At 35.9% G+C, this 14,472-nt stretch overlaps 1 protein-coding gene across 11 annotated transcripts in view; it reads left to right on the plus strand.

Moving 5' to 3' along the window:
• Positions 1-14,220, plus strand: part of LOC116237891 (leucine zipper protein 2-like) — a 169,964-nt gene extending 155,744 nt beyond the window's left edge. For 10 of the 11 annotated variants that reach the window (XM_090140241.1, XM_090140240.1, XM_090140243.1 and 7 more), the window contains 3 exons: positions 4,401-4,487; positions 13,024-13,101; positions 13,594-14,220. In XM_090140241.1, coding sequence (XP_089996367.1) covers positions 4,401-4,487; positions 13,024-13,101; positions 13,594-13,701 — 273 coding nt within the window. In that variant the 3' untranslated portion in view covers positions 13,702-14,220. The remainder of the gene's footprint in view (positions 1-4,400; positions 4,488-13,023; positions 13,102-13,593) is intronic. The other variant, XM_031607318.2, reaches the window with a different exon arrangement.
• The last annotated feature ends 252 nt before the right edge of the window (positions 14,221-14,472 follow it).

A 14,472-nucleotide genomic window follows, 5' to 3' on the forward strand; every position in this document is an offset into this window, starting at 1 on the left:
TAATGCACTCATACTAATTTTCTGAAAAGGCTGCTTCAGGAAATTAGCCCATCTAAATATAACTCATATCATCTCAAAGATCTATTTGAAAGAATAAATCCTCTCCTTCTAATGGATGTTCAGCCATGTGAGCTTATCATAAACATTCATCTCTGAGAAATTCCATTATAACCAACACAAATACTCATGAAAAATGAAGAAAGGAAAATGTTATTTCAGTATCCATGTTAAAGTTGTGCTTACAATTTTCAATTTCATTGGAACTGAGTTTTTCCTGGATTCTTTGTAAAAACTTGTAATTGTTATGTTCAGTGTTGGCATAATGTAGATATTATATAATAATGTGCAGATATTCTCCACCTCAAAGATGTTTAAAAGTATAGTGTAAACCAAAAAAAAAAAATAATCAAGGGAATTCTGTTTGTTTAAGAAATATGTAGAAATTTAAATTATCTCGTATTCCATTGGATTTGCAGTCCTTTGAGATGAATTGCCCTGTGTAAACATAACTCTGTAGATGTGATGTGGAAATGAGTAGAAATGAAAAGTGAACTGTCTCTTGTCTTACTGGTGAATAATATTGACTGTTTAGTAGAGAAAAGTTAGTTACCTCTTTTAAATATGTATACAGATGTACACAAATATATGTATGTATATGCAGTGACCATCACATCATAGTAATACATAGTGCAATGTTTTGTTATTAGAATTGGACTTTTCATATATTTCTGTGTGTGAGTTAAACTGTGAAAGAATTTATAGTCAGGATATTAAAAAATGTGATACAGTGATTTGCTTTGTTTTTCTTTGCAGGCAGTCATACATATCTATCTGTGATTTCTGTTGTGGAGAGATTTAACAGATTACCTCTTTAAAATTTCTGAAGTTCATAGAACTAGGTGAGCAAGTAAAAAGTCTACTGCACGATGCAAAAAGTGACTCTACTTTTGCAACTGCAAAGGTTGGGACTAAAAAGAGGAGGAAGGGAAAGATGATAGGATCAACACCTTTTCTTGAATAACTGGCCTGTGTGTGCCTGTGGTTTGCAGACGAATTCCTTGGTTTCCAGGGTTCAGGTTGGATGTTGGAGAAAAATTGAAGAGTGGTACTGCATTGGCACAGGCTGCCCAGGGAGATGATGAAGTCACCATTCCTGGACTGTTCATGTAACATGGAGATATGGTACTTAGGGATATGGTTAGTGGACATGGTGGAGATGGGGTTGAACTTGGGGATCTTAGAGGTTTCATCCAACCTTCATGGTTCTATGATTCTATCAGAGCTCAGGCGTTGGTTGTTTCATGTTTCTAGTCCCCGTGATTAGCAGCCCCTCTGGAAGAAGGTGAATGCCAGCACCCCCAGGCTGGAAGGCTCTGCTGCTGATCTTGCTTCAGGCACCAGTCTAATGTAATGAAGTATAGCCAGGTAGAGCAGGCACACCTGCTAGCTTGCAGGCTTTCTGTGTATTATTTTGTATGTTTGGGCCAGTGCAAAACAGTTTCTGGAAAAACTCCAATGATTCCTGGACTGGAAGTCCAGATTGTGGATATGCTTGTCATAACAGTGTATGTCATTGTAGAAAGAATATCTTGGTTCTTATGCAACTGATTTATTTATTTTATTAAGTTATCATAAACCTCTCTCTGCTCAGCAAGAAATTGCTTATTTTGTTTTTCTTACATTCAAAATGCCATACAATTCTTTTATTAGATCCACATGAATATCCTTAATTGAAGTACTTCTTTAACATGAAAACTGAATATTAATAGAAACCCCTAGTGTGGAAAAGAATGACCTGATGATCTAAGTGACAGGGCATAAATGTGTTGATTTATGTGGGCAAAGTATCTGGCGAGTAGACCTGTCAATGGAACTGTGACATCTCCTATCACCAAATGTTGACTAAAGAAGGAGAGGTGCAGTGATGCTGAAAAACCATGAGGAAAGATGCAGGATTGGATAACATGATCATGCAGAGGGTTGAAACTATCTTCAAACCAGAGCCATTCTGTGATCATCTCTGCAGTAGGAAAGAATTCAACTGTGTATCAAAGTCTAAAGATTATAGAAGGTGGGATTCTGTTGACTTAACTTTCTGGTTTTCTTTAGCCATAAAGTGAGGTTAGTACAGTAAGAATACAGGCTTTGAGAAGAACATTTGTAAGATGTTGGAAGTAAAAGAATGTAGAAAGTATAAGTGAATGAACGCCAAAGACTTGTATCGGGGATGGGCTCTGTCATTTCTTCCAGTACAGACTTTGGAAGAGAAGTGAAAGAAATAATCAGTTTGGCTTGCTTTTCAGGTATAAGTATTCTGAAATTTTGACCACAAACCAAGAGAACACCAGTGGGTTCCATGAGCAAGCATGTGTGCATAATGCATTGTAAAAATGTAGCTTATTTCAAGTATCTGAAATGCAAAGCTCATTTTCTAGTCAGGCTTGTAAAGTCTCACCAGGAAGATTTTGTAACTTCAAAAATATTTCCAAGAAAAAAAGGTTAAAAAACTGCTGGTCCTTGAAAAAATATTCACATGTGAAATCCTGGATAGAAAAGCTTTGAGGGAAGTTCAAAAAGCTCTAGGCAAATTGGGAAGGAATTCAGAAACTGTTTCCAAATCAATTTGCTCCAGAGTACTTGGTGGCATTTTCATTAGGTTAGCTGTCAATCTAGTAAATGGGCTTCATTCCTGCAGAGAATAGGATACTCTTATTATGAGAGACTTCTTTTAATAACAAAGAATCTTGTTTGCAAAGTCTTCTTGAAAACTTCCTACATAATCAGCAAACTTATAAGCCTTCATAAGTATTGGTGTTTTATTTTAATATTGATTTTTTTTTCCCTTGATTGGTGTAAGAAGTCAATCTCAGCTTTAAAATGTTATTGATTAAACGTGCCTGCATAAAATGTAAGAATGTTCTATGCCATTCTGGCTGTAAGAACAGAACTCAAATCTACTAGCCTGGGCCTGGCAAAACTCCTCCTCATCTTCTGTCCTTTTTTGTCTTTATGGTTCTGTTAACCTTGGACCCATGCAAGAAGTGTCATGGCATTTCAACCTAGATCTCAAAACATACAGATCAATGTTGGCATAGGGTAGCAATATGAAAAGTATTTGGCGATGATGGTTGTGCAGTAGCTGGGATGATATGCTGCCTGTCAAGTAGAAATCATACAACAAATGAAGCTTCTAGGATAAAGCATTACACTCAGATAGTAGTGTTATCGGATGAGAATGGGAAATGTTTTTATTTTGTTGATTAGCAGTAGTATTTGAAAGTAAGACATGGGGAAAATGTTTCCTTGGTGGCAGTCTCCCCTGAATATCCCAGACTCCCCTGGTTTCGTAGTGTGACATGCTGAGAAATCTGATATCCAGGCAGAGACGTTTATAAAGGTTCAAGCTGACTGCTTTTCCTGGCCTCCTGTGTAGATTTACTGCTGTAGGTAGTCAAGAAATCAGGTTAATGCGTGCTGTACATGTACTGTGAATCAATCAATGCACATACACCCATCTTATTCAGTAAGAGGAAATTTAAGTTTGCAGAACTGTGCTATGATTGCAGCCCAAACAGGCAAAGAACTCAGTACAGATGAAAGACCAGGTATGAAATGATAATCCATTATTTCACAAGAAGCAGAGAAATGTGAGTTTGGAAAATACTTTTTTCTCCTTTACCTCCTCTTTCTCCTCCCCCCCCCATCTAAATGTTGATGCCAGAGAAAATTTTATTTAAGTTGTTCCATGTTATTAAGCATTGATCTTTGTTAGTAACATATCAAACAATATAGCACAAAGTCACTTTTGTGTGGTCAGTTTCAGATTGAAAATGGTGATTATTTATACAGAAGCGATCTTTTCTAAGTGAATGACTTAATGAAAATGCATATTAAAAAAGAATCACAGAATTGCAAGTTTTGGAAGGGACTTCAAGAGATCATTGAGTCCAACACTTCTGCTAAAGCAGGTACCCTACAGCAGGTTGCTCTCGTAGGCATTGAGATGGATCTTCTGGTGGAATATTTCCACAGAAGGAGACTCCATAGCCTCTCTGGGCAGCCTGTTCTGGTGCTCCATCACCCTTACTATAAAGAAGCTTTCCCGTATTTTTGTATGGAACAAGTTTTAGGCCATTGCTCCTTGTTCTGTCACTACGCAGCACCAAGAAGAGCCTGGCCTCATTCATTTGCCTTCCACCTCCCTTTAGATATTCAAAAACATGAACATTAAACACTCCTTTCTGTAAAACTTATGAAAAATGCAGTGCAACTAGTAGTTAGCTGTTTGCAATATCAGATCTTTGTAATTATCCTGATTTTCTAAATTGACATTTATGAAGTTTTGTCTGTGTTAATTGTTGGTTTAATTTTCCTTTTCTTTCTTTGTTTTCAATGTGCAGCAAAATGCCTCAGCAGAGAAAGAGAGTCTGCACATGGCCTCAAGAAAGGAAGAAAACCAGAGTGTGCAGGAGTGCGATACTCGGGATGTAAGTTGAGTTCACCTAGAAATCAGGTTTTAATCTAGATGCTATGAAAACATCAAAACCTTGGGTGATTATCCATGTGATTTACTTAAATGATGATGTAACATTGAAAGTGGGCAATCCCATCCACAGTGGGATAGGATCCACAGTTCTAGCTTGTGAAAATATAGAAGATAGCGTCAAAAATATCAGACAGTCACAGTGGTTCTTGAGTGAACTGCTGAGCACTTTCATCCGCACACAACTATCTCCTGTGGAGATGAGCATGTGGCTTGCTGGTAGCAATCATAGCAATGTGTCACAGTACAAAGAAAAGACTGGGGAACAGATCCAGGTGACAAAGTACCTAACAAATAAGCTAGATAAATTACAATTTACTGGGTGCATTTATTGTTTATTCAGTTATAAACGACTTTTCCTCTGCCACATCCTCTAGAGGGGCAAAGATTAATAGGTTATCTGTAAGTGCGTAATTTGCTGTCATGACTTGTGCGTAATTTGCTGTCATGACTTTCTTTATGTCTAAATAAACATTACATCTTCTTTATGTCTAAGGAAACATTACATCTTGAGATCTTACTAATAAAGGAGAAGAAAGAATAAAATCTAACGTTCTGAAGCTGGAGCTAAGTCCATTATGACTGAAGTTTGGTTACAGCATGGGAAAGTTATGAAACATTAAATGAAATATCAGCTAATTTAGGTAGAGCTTTGCTGTGAACATTTGTGGAAAGAGATGCTAACTTTTTACTGAAACAAACACATTAATCAGGGAGAAAAAAAGAAGAGAAATTAAACATTGCTCAACTCAAGGCAATGAGTAAATGCTCATTCTTTATCAAAATAGGCAGTGACTGACACTGGAAAAAGAAGTATTTTTCCAGAAATGCAGGGATTTCATCTTTTTGTTTACTTGGACAAGAAAGGTGTTATTTTGCACTGCTGTCAATTGTATGCTTGTCTATCTAGTCAAGAGGACTGAAACTGGTATGAAATTTTTTTGGGAGAGAACAGAGGAAGGCTCTAACTGTAGGCAGAAGTTTTGAGAAGTTGAAGCATTTGTCGTGATTGAAAACAGATTAAGCCTTAACTCTGTTTCCTTCCTCCTTCTAAATGCATTGTAATTCACAGATAAAGAAATAAGATTGTACATCTAAGCTTGATTCATGGGATTTAAGCCTTGTTTCATCTCTCAGTTATTACCGTATTTTAAGACCTATTCTGTTTTCTATGGGACTCACATTTCCATTAAATCATAAATCTTTAAGGTGTGTTAAATCTGTATTTGACAAAACCTCATTTATGGAGAAATGATATTAAAACTAGGAAAAACATTCTATAGGGGAGTATAAATTCCCTGTGCCCTGCAGGATAATGGTCCTTATTGGAAAATAAAGGAGGCAAAAGTTTTATTCAGTCTTGCGTTGCTTTTGTGTTGCTATAAATCCATCTTCCAACTGAAAAATGGATATATATTACATAACTTTGCAGTAGTCATAGTTTCAGTCTGTTCACATAAAAAAGGGAAGTTTCACTCCAGTATGCAAAAAAGTCGATGAAATTTCACTGTGCTGAGCTTGTAGTGTCTGTTAAGGAATGGCCTCAAAAGCTGAGTTAAAAAATAGATTATTAGGACTGCCATACCTTCAGTGCAATATTTATCCTTCACAGAAACAAAAAATGCAGTATGATTAAAAGATGCTGCTTCTGTTTTTCAGTGTAATAAACTGGGCAGTGAAGAAGCATGGCCTCGGATACAGGACCAAATGAAAGGGTTTCGTCCTTAAAATGAAAGAGTAGATCTCCAAATATGGCAGTATCTGTAATGTTTTGTAGAAATATGTATTTTCAAAATGTGGCTGAACACAAAGTACTGTATTTGCCTACCAGGAGGGCATTAAATAATTCCTTCCCCAAAGGATTTTCTCTATTTCTGTGCTACAGTCCCATTGAAGACTTAGGTGAAATCCATCTTCTTTCCTAGGATCCCATACTTGAACTTTTGATTTCATGCCAGACAAACTTTAAGCATGAAAACCACATTTTTTTTTTCTCATGAACACAAGTCTTAAATTTTAATTAAAGAAACGCAAGCAAGAGTTTCAGAGAGAACCTATTGAAATTTTTTCAAAACACTTCCAACAGTTTTAGAGGTCTAATGACGTAACTGGACCACTTTTTGTTGCAATGATGAATAGTTTTCCCACTTATTGCTCAAACTTCTTTCTTTCTCTTACATTCACTTTTAATCTGAATGAGAGTTGTATAGGCAATACTAGAAATGTGATGATGACATTGGGATATAAATCTTTGGTCACTATTTTCCTATCTTATGTCAGCAAATATGTATTTTTACAGATAAGAAAGAAATCAAATTAATTATGTTTCAAAAATGAACTAAACATGCTACTTTCTGCAAATAATCTTAGTATTGTTGTTTTGGAGATATCACCATCTGACCTTAAATAACTGGAAGCTAATTATTTGCCTAAATAATGATAGAATCATAGAAATAATGATAGAATCATTGGCTTGGGTTGGAAGGGACCTCAATGATCATCAAGCTCCAACCCCCAAACATGTTCTTTCAATAATACAAAGCTGTTATTTGTTCTTATGTACACTATCACTTGGATAAAAATCCAGTCTTGAGAATCCATTCAAATTTTTCTTGTATTTTTTAGCCTAATTTGGTTTTGTATGTTTTTATCAGAAGTTTTACAGCTGCTAAAATCCCAGTGAAGGGAGTAGACTAAGTAGTGAAGAACTTCTGATAGATTCTCATGTGTCATTGGTTAGAAATTCATTAGAAATTGTGGAGGCCAAGATAAAGACTGGGACTTCAAATAAATATGATTAAAATTCAGGTGTTTCTTGAAAACCCAATGTTTCAACAACACTTTCTTAGAGTTTTACTCATCTCTCTGATAAAATGTGATTTACGTCTTAGAAGAATTACTGTGGTAAAGACTGACTAGAGAAGAACATGCAGTGTTTCAATTTTTATGTTAATGGGAAATGGCTAGTTGCTTTTTTCAACCAGATTATGGTCTGAAGGGCTAAACATTCTTCCAGTTGTCTCAAATGTGTAAACATACTGCAGTTTTTCTTCATGGCATTATGTGTGTCCATTATAATTAATATAGTATACATTGGAGTGAGTACAAATGAAATGCTGTTTACAGACAGGATAGGGACAGGCCAAATGAAATTAGCTCATATTTAATTTAGACACTGCTGACATCTTTGCTGTCATGAACTTTGATGTATGACTTGTCATAGCCAGAAGTGGGTAGAATATATTACATAGCACATCTTGTTTCTTTCAAATCATATAGTCTGTCTAAGACCGTAAAATCTTAACTTCAGTTTCACTGTTAAAGATATATTTATTTTCTCTCTTCCCAGAATCATAGAATCATAGAATCACTAAGGCCAAAAAAGACTACTAGAGATCCCCAAGTCCAACCCCAGCCCACCCACACCATGCTTACTGACCACGTCCCTCAGTGTCACATCTGGAACATCTCCAGGGACAGTGACTCCACCACCTCCCTGGGCAGCCTATGCCAATGCATGACCAATCTAAACTTCCTGGGAGCCTTTTCTGATTCATAAAGACATCTTTGTCCTTTGTCTCTTTTTCATTTCAAATATTTCTTATGTGTGTCATTTAAAGCTATCTTCTTGGTAGTGCTAAAACCCAGCAAGTTATGAAATATTTGTTCTTTTCTCATCTTACATTTCTTGCTCTGTGTCCTTATAGAGTAACTGATGGGTAAAAGTGATAGTGCTTTTATTTACTGCCTTAATTTCCTGCAGTAAACAAACACTGCATGTTCATTAATCATTCCATGACAAAGGACACTGAGTATTGGACCAAAACTTATCCATGTTTCTAAGCAACCACAGAATTTACCTTCATTTTTCTCTGTCAGCTTCAATTGTAGAGCTTTGATATTATTGTGTTCTCCCTTCTCTTTCCCAAGGAACTAATGGGAGAGAACAAAGAAATCAGTATTGTAACAAAATTCCAGTGATGAAAATCATGATAAAATTCTTGAAGTGATTTCAGTAATAGCGCTCTGTTACAAATTCTTTAGCAGACCTGATAAACAGTTTTCTAATAACATTATTTCCACAGCAGAATGACATTGTAATAGTTCAGCTATTCTGTAAATATGTCAATGATTAATGTTCAACTTCAAAAGCTGGAAAAGTTGTATTATTATGGGGGGGGAAAAAAGAAATATAAGAATTCAAAATATCCATTCAGTTAGTTCAAGAAGCATCTGGACAATACTTTCAGATATATGGTCTGATTTTTGGGTGGTCCTTTGTGGAGCCAAGGTTTGGACTTGATGGTCTTTATAGGTCCCTTGAAACTCAAGATATTCTATGGTAAGCGCGTACTTCTTTTGGTGGAGAGCTAAACTGTTGTGACCTAGCAAATTTCAGTCTGAAAGCTGCATTGTAGCAATCTGTTATACAGACATGTAGACCATTGCTCTTTTAGAAATGAAGAGACTGCCACATATACAGTAAAGCAACAGGCCTGGGTTGTTATGCATGGAGTAATAACAATTCAAATATCAAGTTAATTGCAACATCTGATAGAACTTGTGTTGTATTAGAAAGCATGATTTTGTTTCTCACATTCAGGGTTGGTTTTTTTTTTGCTGTAATTCGAATGCCTTAGCTAATTTTAGCTAAGTCTGTCTTTTAAAGATTTCAGATTGTTTGAACCAGTATTGCAAAATATAAAGTAATATTTGGAAATAGGAATTTGCCAGAATTTATCACTTTAGCAGAGATGGAAATATTTTCTTGATTTTCTGTCTACCTGTGATAAATGACACGATTACTTGAGAAACAAACAGAACTTTTATTTAGATAGAATGGAATACCCTTGTAGTTACATCATTTGGCAGTTTGCAGATGAAATTGAATAGTTTAATAGCCAAGGAAATGCTGAATTTTGATTGGCTTTTTGAAAATTCTTTTTAAATGAAGATGCGCACTTGGCTGATCCACTATTAAAATTTATACATCAAGCTGCAAACTTCTCCTATTCTGCTGTATAATTCACTAGCTGAACTGAAAACCATAACTTCTGAAATTTTGCATGCTTTACTGATCAAGCTGCACATTTTATGACCTGAATTTCATATAAATATGCCTAGCTAATAAAATTGCATACTAAACTAATCAAGATGGAACAATATTTCAAGAACATGCCCAACCTCAGTTATCACATCTTCTTAAATTTCTCTCTTTACTGTTGCATACAAAAAAGCAACAATAATAATGTATTTGTAGCTATCACTATTCAGAATTTTCAGTGCTGTGTTTTAGAGCTTTTAAAATTAAGTGCTCAAACATTAGATGCTTCCTGATATCTTATGATAAAAATGCAGCTTGTGTAATATAAGGAGGAGAATATTTCACAGCATCACGGAATGGCAGGGGTTGGAAGGGACCTCAAGAGATCATTGAGTTCAACACCCCTGCTAAAGCAGGTACCCTACAGCAGGTTACACAGGTAGGCACACTCAAAATCAGATGGATTTTGAGTATCTTCATTGAAGGAGAATCTACAACCTCTCTGGGCAGCCTGTTCCAGTGCTCCATCACCCTTACTGTAAAGTTCTTCCATATTTTTGTATGGAACTTCCTGTGTTCAAGTTTTAGGCCATTGCTCCTTGTCCTATCACTACACAGCACCAAGAAGAGCCTGGCCTCATCCATTTGCCTCCCCCCTCCCTTCAGATGTTTAGAAACATTGATCAGATTCCTTCTCATTCTTCTTTGCCCCAGACTGAACAGACACAGGTTACTCAGGCTTTCATCACACAGGAGATGCTCCAGGGCCTCTATCATCTTTGTGACCCTCCGTTGGACTCCTTCTAGGAGATCCCTGTCATTTTTGGACTGGGGAGCCCAGAACTTTATTCTTCTCTTAGAAATAAGCCTGTAATTATAGATAATTTATAATTAATTTGGCAGATATCCTTGAAAAATCAGAGATAGCAATTAATGGCAAGGGAAAGCATGCTTCCACACATAAAATGCAGAGATTGTTGTGCACAAGTACTTTATTCATGGGTGAGATTCTGAGATATGTCACTAATGGTTTTGTGTTTTTTCTCTCTTCATTACACAGGTTGAAATGCTGTTCCTTTTTTGACCTACAATGTATTTTGCCCTCTGACTGTTCACCTGCAAATCTTTCATATTTTCTAAATGTGACAAAGCTGGAAGCATTTTATTTAACTTAGTAGTAAATACACCAAATACAGTTGTGCCAGACTATGCTTTTAAGCATTTGGAATGTTAAAAGCTTACTAAAGTTAAATCTGTCCTCTTACTCTCTAGTGTTTAGCAAGAGCTTAATCTACCTATGATTATTCTATTTTATGTCATTAAAGAAGAAGAAGTTGTTGTAAGAAACATTTTTTTAATCAACAATACGCTGGTTATTCCCTATTATGTAATATTCACCTCACCATTATTAGCTGTAGTGGGAAAATTATGGAAAGAAGTTCATACCACAAATCACTTCAATTTCATTATCTCAGAGGCTCACTTTAGTAGCTTAAACTTTTTAATTAACTTCAATTTAATGCTATTTGCATTGGAAGGATATTTATGTAATTTCTTCATTTTTAATTTGCATGATAGTGTTGATTTTCAGTGTTCTCTGCTGAGTGAGGAATTGTTTATCTGACTGTGATTTGAAGTGCTGTGGGACTAATTCAGACTTAGTTTCTTTTTTCTGTACAAAATTGTCCAAGAAAAAAGCCTCAAAGCATACTATTTAAGCTTCTTTTTCTTCTGTTTCCTTTCCTCTCTGGAGCAAACAGAAAGTATTATATCCTAGAAAAATACCATCAACCATATTGAAAAAAATTATATATAAAGAAAGTGGCACAAATGCTGGCAAACTTTCTAGTGGATATTACTGGTTTCTTGTTGAATGTGTGTTTGCCTTCATATTACTATGAGCAAAGCACAGATTTATATATTAAGTATTTTTATACTTGTTTTCACCATCACTTCTGATTTTGTGGGGTGTGTAAAGACATTCTGATGTGGCTTAGCCTCAAACATTTTCCTGGAATTTATGCTGAGGGAAACCATCTCAGGGAAGATGTGAAAATTTGAAAGAAGTCAAGTCATCATTCAGTTGGAAAGAGCCTTTACACCTTTAATACTTTCATTTAATTCTCACTCTGTTTGCATGTACTAGTTTTTAATAACAAAACCAGTATACAACTTTCAGTGTGAGCAAATTTTAAAGCAATGGCCAAAGACTATCTATGCTTTATTATATTTCACATTTTAATTTCTTTGCCTATAGTTTCATTAATTCTAGTCCTGAATGGACATTTAATTTAATTACAGTAGAAATTTTAGTGCCAGTTAAAGACTTAAACCTTATAATGCAGAGGTGTTCTTGATTTGCAGTCTGATGTCTAATTCTTACAGGATTTTGTTTGTACTATTCACCTCTGTTTTCCATCATTTTAAAAAGTATATTTGCAAAGAAATTGACATTCTTGTTGGAGCAAAATGACAGTGATATAGACTCTAACAAGCCTTCTGATACCTTGAGATTTCTTTGACTACTCAATAAGCTCTATGATTAGTATACAGAAGAGATCTAGTAGTTCAGATGAGAGAAGAATAATAAAAGAGTCATAGAATCATAGAGTCACCAAGGTTGGAAAGGACCTACAGGATCATCCAGTCCAACCATCCACCTATCACCTATAGTTCTCACTAAACCACGTCCCTCAGCACAACGTCCAAATGTTCCTTGAACACCTCCAGGGTTGGTGACTCCACCACCTCCCTGGGCAGCCCATTCCAGTGCCTGACCACTCTTTCAAAGTAGTATTTCCTGACATCCAGCCTGAATCTCCCCAGGCACAGCTTGAAGCCATTCCCTCCAGTCCTATCACCAGTTAAATGAGAAAAGAGGCCAACACCCAGCTCACTACAACCTCCTTTCAGGTAGTTACAGAGAGTGAAAAGGTCTCCCCTGAGCATCCCCCTCTCTAGACTGAACAATCTCAGCTACCTCAGCTGCTCCTCATAAGGTGTGTACTCCAGACCCCTCACCAGTTTCATTGCCCTTTTCTGGACACCAGAATCCTCAAGTCTAATGTCAATTTTCAATGTTACTATTTCCCCACACACAACAGAAGATTGTAATTATTCACCTGTTCCATGGGACTACTGTAGGAATGAATTTCACTACTCATAATTCATCATGTATAATTTGTGGCACTGGGTTGCCGTGGTGGGAATGGGTTGAGATTGGACTTGGTGATCTTAGAGGTCTTTTCCAACCTTAGTGATTCTATGAGATAAAAACAGAAGGAAAAAAAGCAAGCTAAATATAAAATTCCTAAAGATTTACAGGAAGATCAGACTACCCAGGGAAGTGTCACCAATGATTAGATTTTTTTTTTTTTTAATGGGTATTTTAGAGAAAAAAAGTAACAGTAATTACCTGTGATATCTGTATTGACAGGTTGGCAAGACGTGTTTGGGGAATTACAATAATTCAACATCTCGTTTGAAGACAGCAGAAACAGAGACAAGCTTGCAGGTATTCAGTTTCCAACAAATTGTTGGGTTTTTATTAAAAGCTCTTGTAAAGCATTAAGTTACTTGAAGTATTTCTACGCATTCTATTCTGATGCTTTTGATGCAGAACTGCTTACTCAGTTCACAGGCTTTCACTCTACCAGATTTCAGTTCATCTATTCGCAATGGCTCTTAGCTATTAACAGTTTTCAGAACTGTTTCATACTTGACCTGGAGTAGCCTTGTAGTCAAATGACTCAATTTAATACAGTCATATCCACAGCACTGGGAAGAGTAGGAGGAAGATGTTATCAAATCACTGATACATCTGCAGTTATGCCAAGCTGTACTCAGTAATCCTACGAATGAAAAGGTCTTCAATGAATTGTACACCTATGCTTTTCATTTGATAGACCAGAACAAGCAAGTTTAAAAATAAAAATAAAAAAAACTTAGTCTTGCATGGTTTTTCCACTATCAAGGATGCATGCACTGATGCGGTTTTCACCCTCAGCAGATGCTGCGCAACCCTCCATGGACTAAACCTGAAGACAAAAAATCACCTGAAAAAAATGAGAAAAAGTTTGAAGATTCTGTTAGCACAAAAGAAAAGAAACTGTAAATGCCACTAATACACATTTACAAACGTTCATCACTTGCTTCCAACTTCACATTCTTTTTAGTCCATAGGCAAGAAGAAACCAGATTTCTAAAGCATGCATTTTTCACTATTTTATGAATGTTTGTTAGCTAGTCTAGAATAGACCAATTAGTACCTTTCAGCAATAATCCAAAATGAATGTTTGAAGAAATGCTTTGTAATACAGTCCAGTTTTTGAACTATTATTATAGCTGACTTAGTAATTATGTACTATAAATTAGTTTCTTTGTTAAAAAAGCCATTCCCAAGTATTTTCTCAGTCTGTTCTATTTAATGTACCTTTATGTCAGATTAGGTTTTAGATCAAGAATTAAAGGGCAGTGAATGCAAAAAAAAATATTAAAAATCTATGTAAACCTAGTCAGAGTACAATGTAAATGTAAAGATGGGACAATAGGGCTCCATGTATACTTGACTCTGAGTAATACCATTTCACATCTGCTTACTTAATAAAATATCTTTGGTTGCTGTTTTTTCTAACTGCTGTCACTAGTTGTATTTTGAGCCCTGAACTGTTGTTAGAAATGCAGAGTTCAAGGTCAGATGTAGGGAGAGTTGTTTTTAGGATCCAAGAAAAAAGTTTTGCAAATGAAACTGAGGTAAAATTTCTTAGTACCCTATATGGAAATCACTTCCATCCTTCATAGTTGCACTCACCTCAGCAATATAAATATATTGGAAACTCTGAAAGTACATTCTGACTACAGCAGATGACATGTTGGACACTACAGC

The sequence above is a fragment of the Phasianus colchicus genome, chromosome 5 (genome assembly GCF_987193195.1).
Source record: "Phasianus colchicus chromosome 5, bPhaCol1.hap1.1, whole genome shotgun sequence".
Lineage (NCBI taxonomy): Eukaryota > Metazoa > Chordata > Aves > Galliformes > Phasianidae > Phasianus > Phasianus colchicus.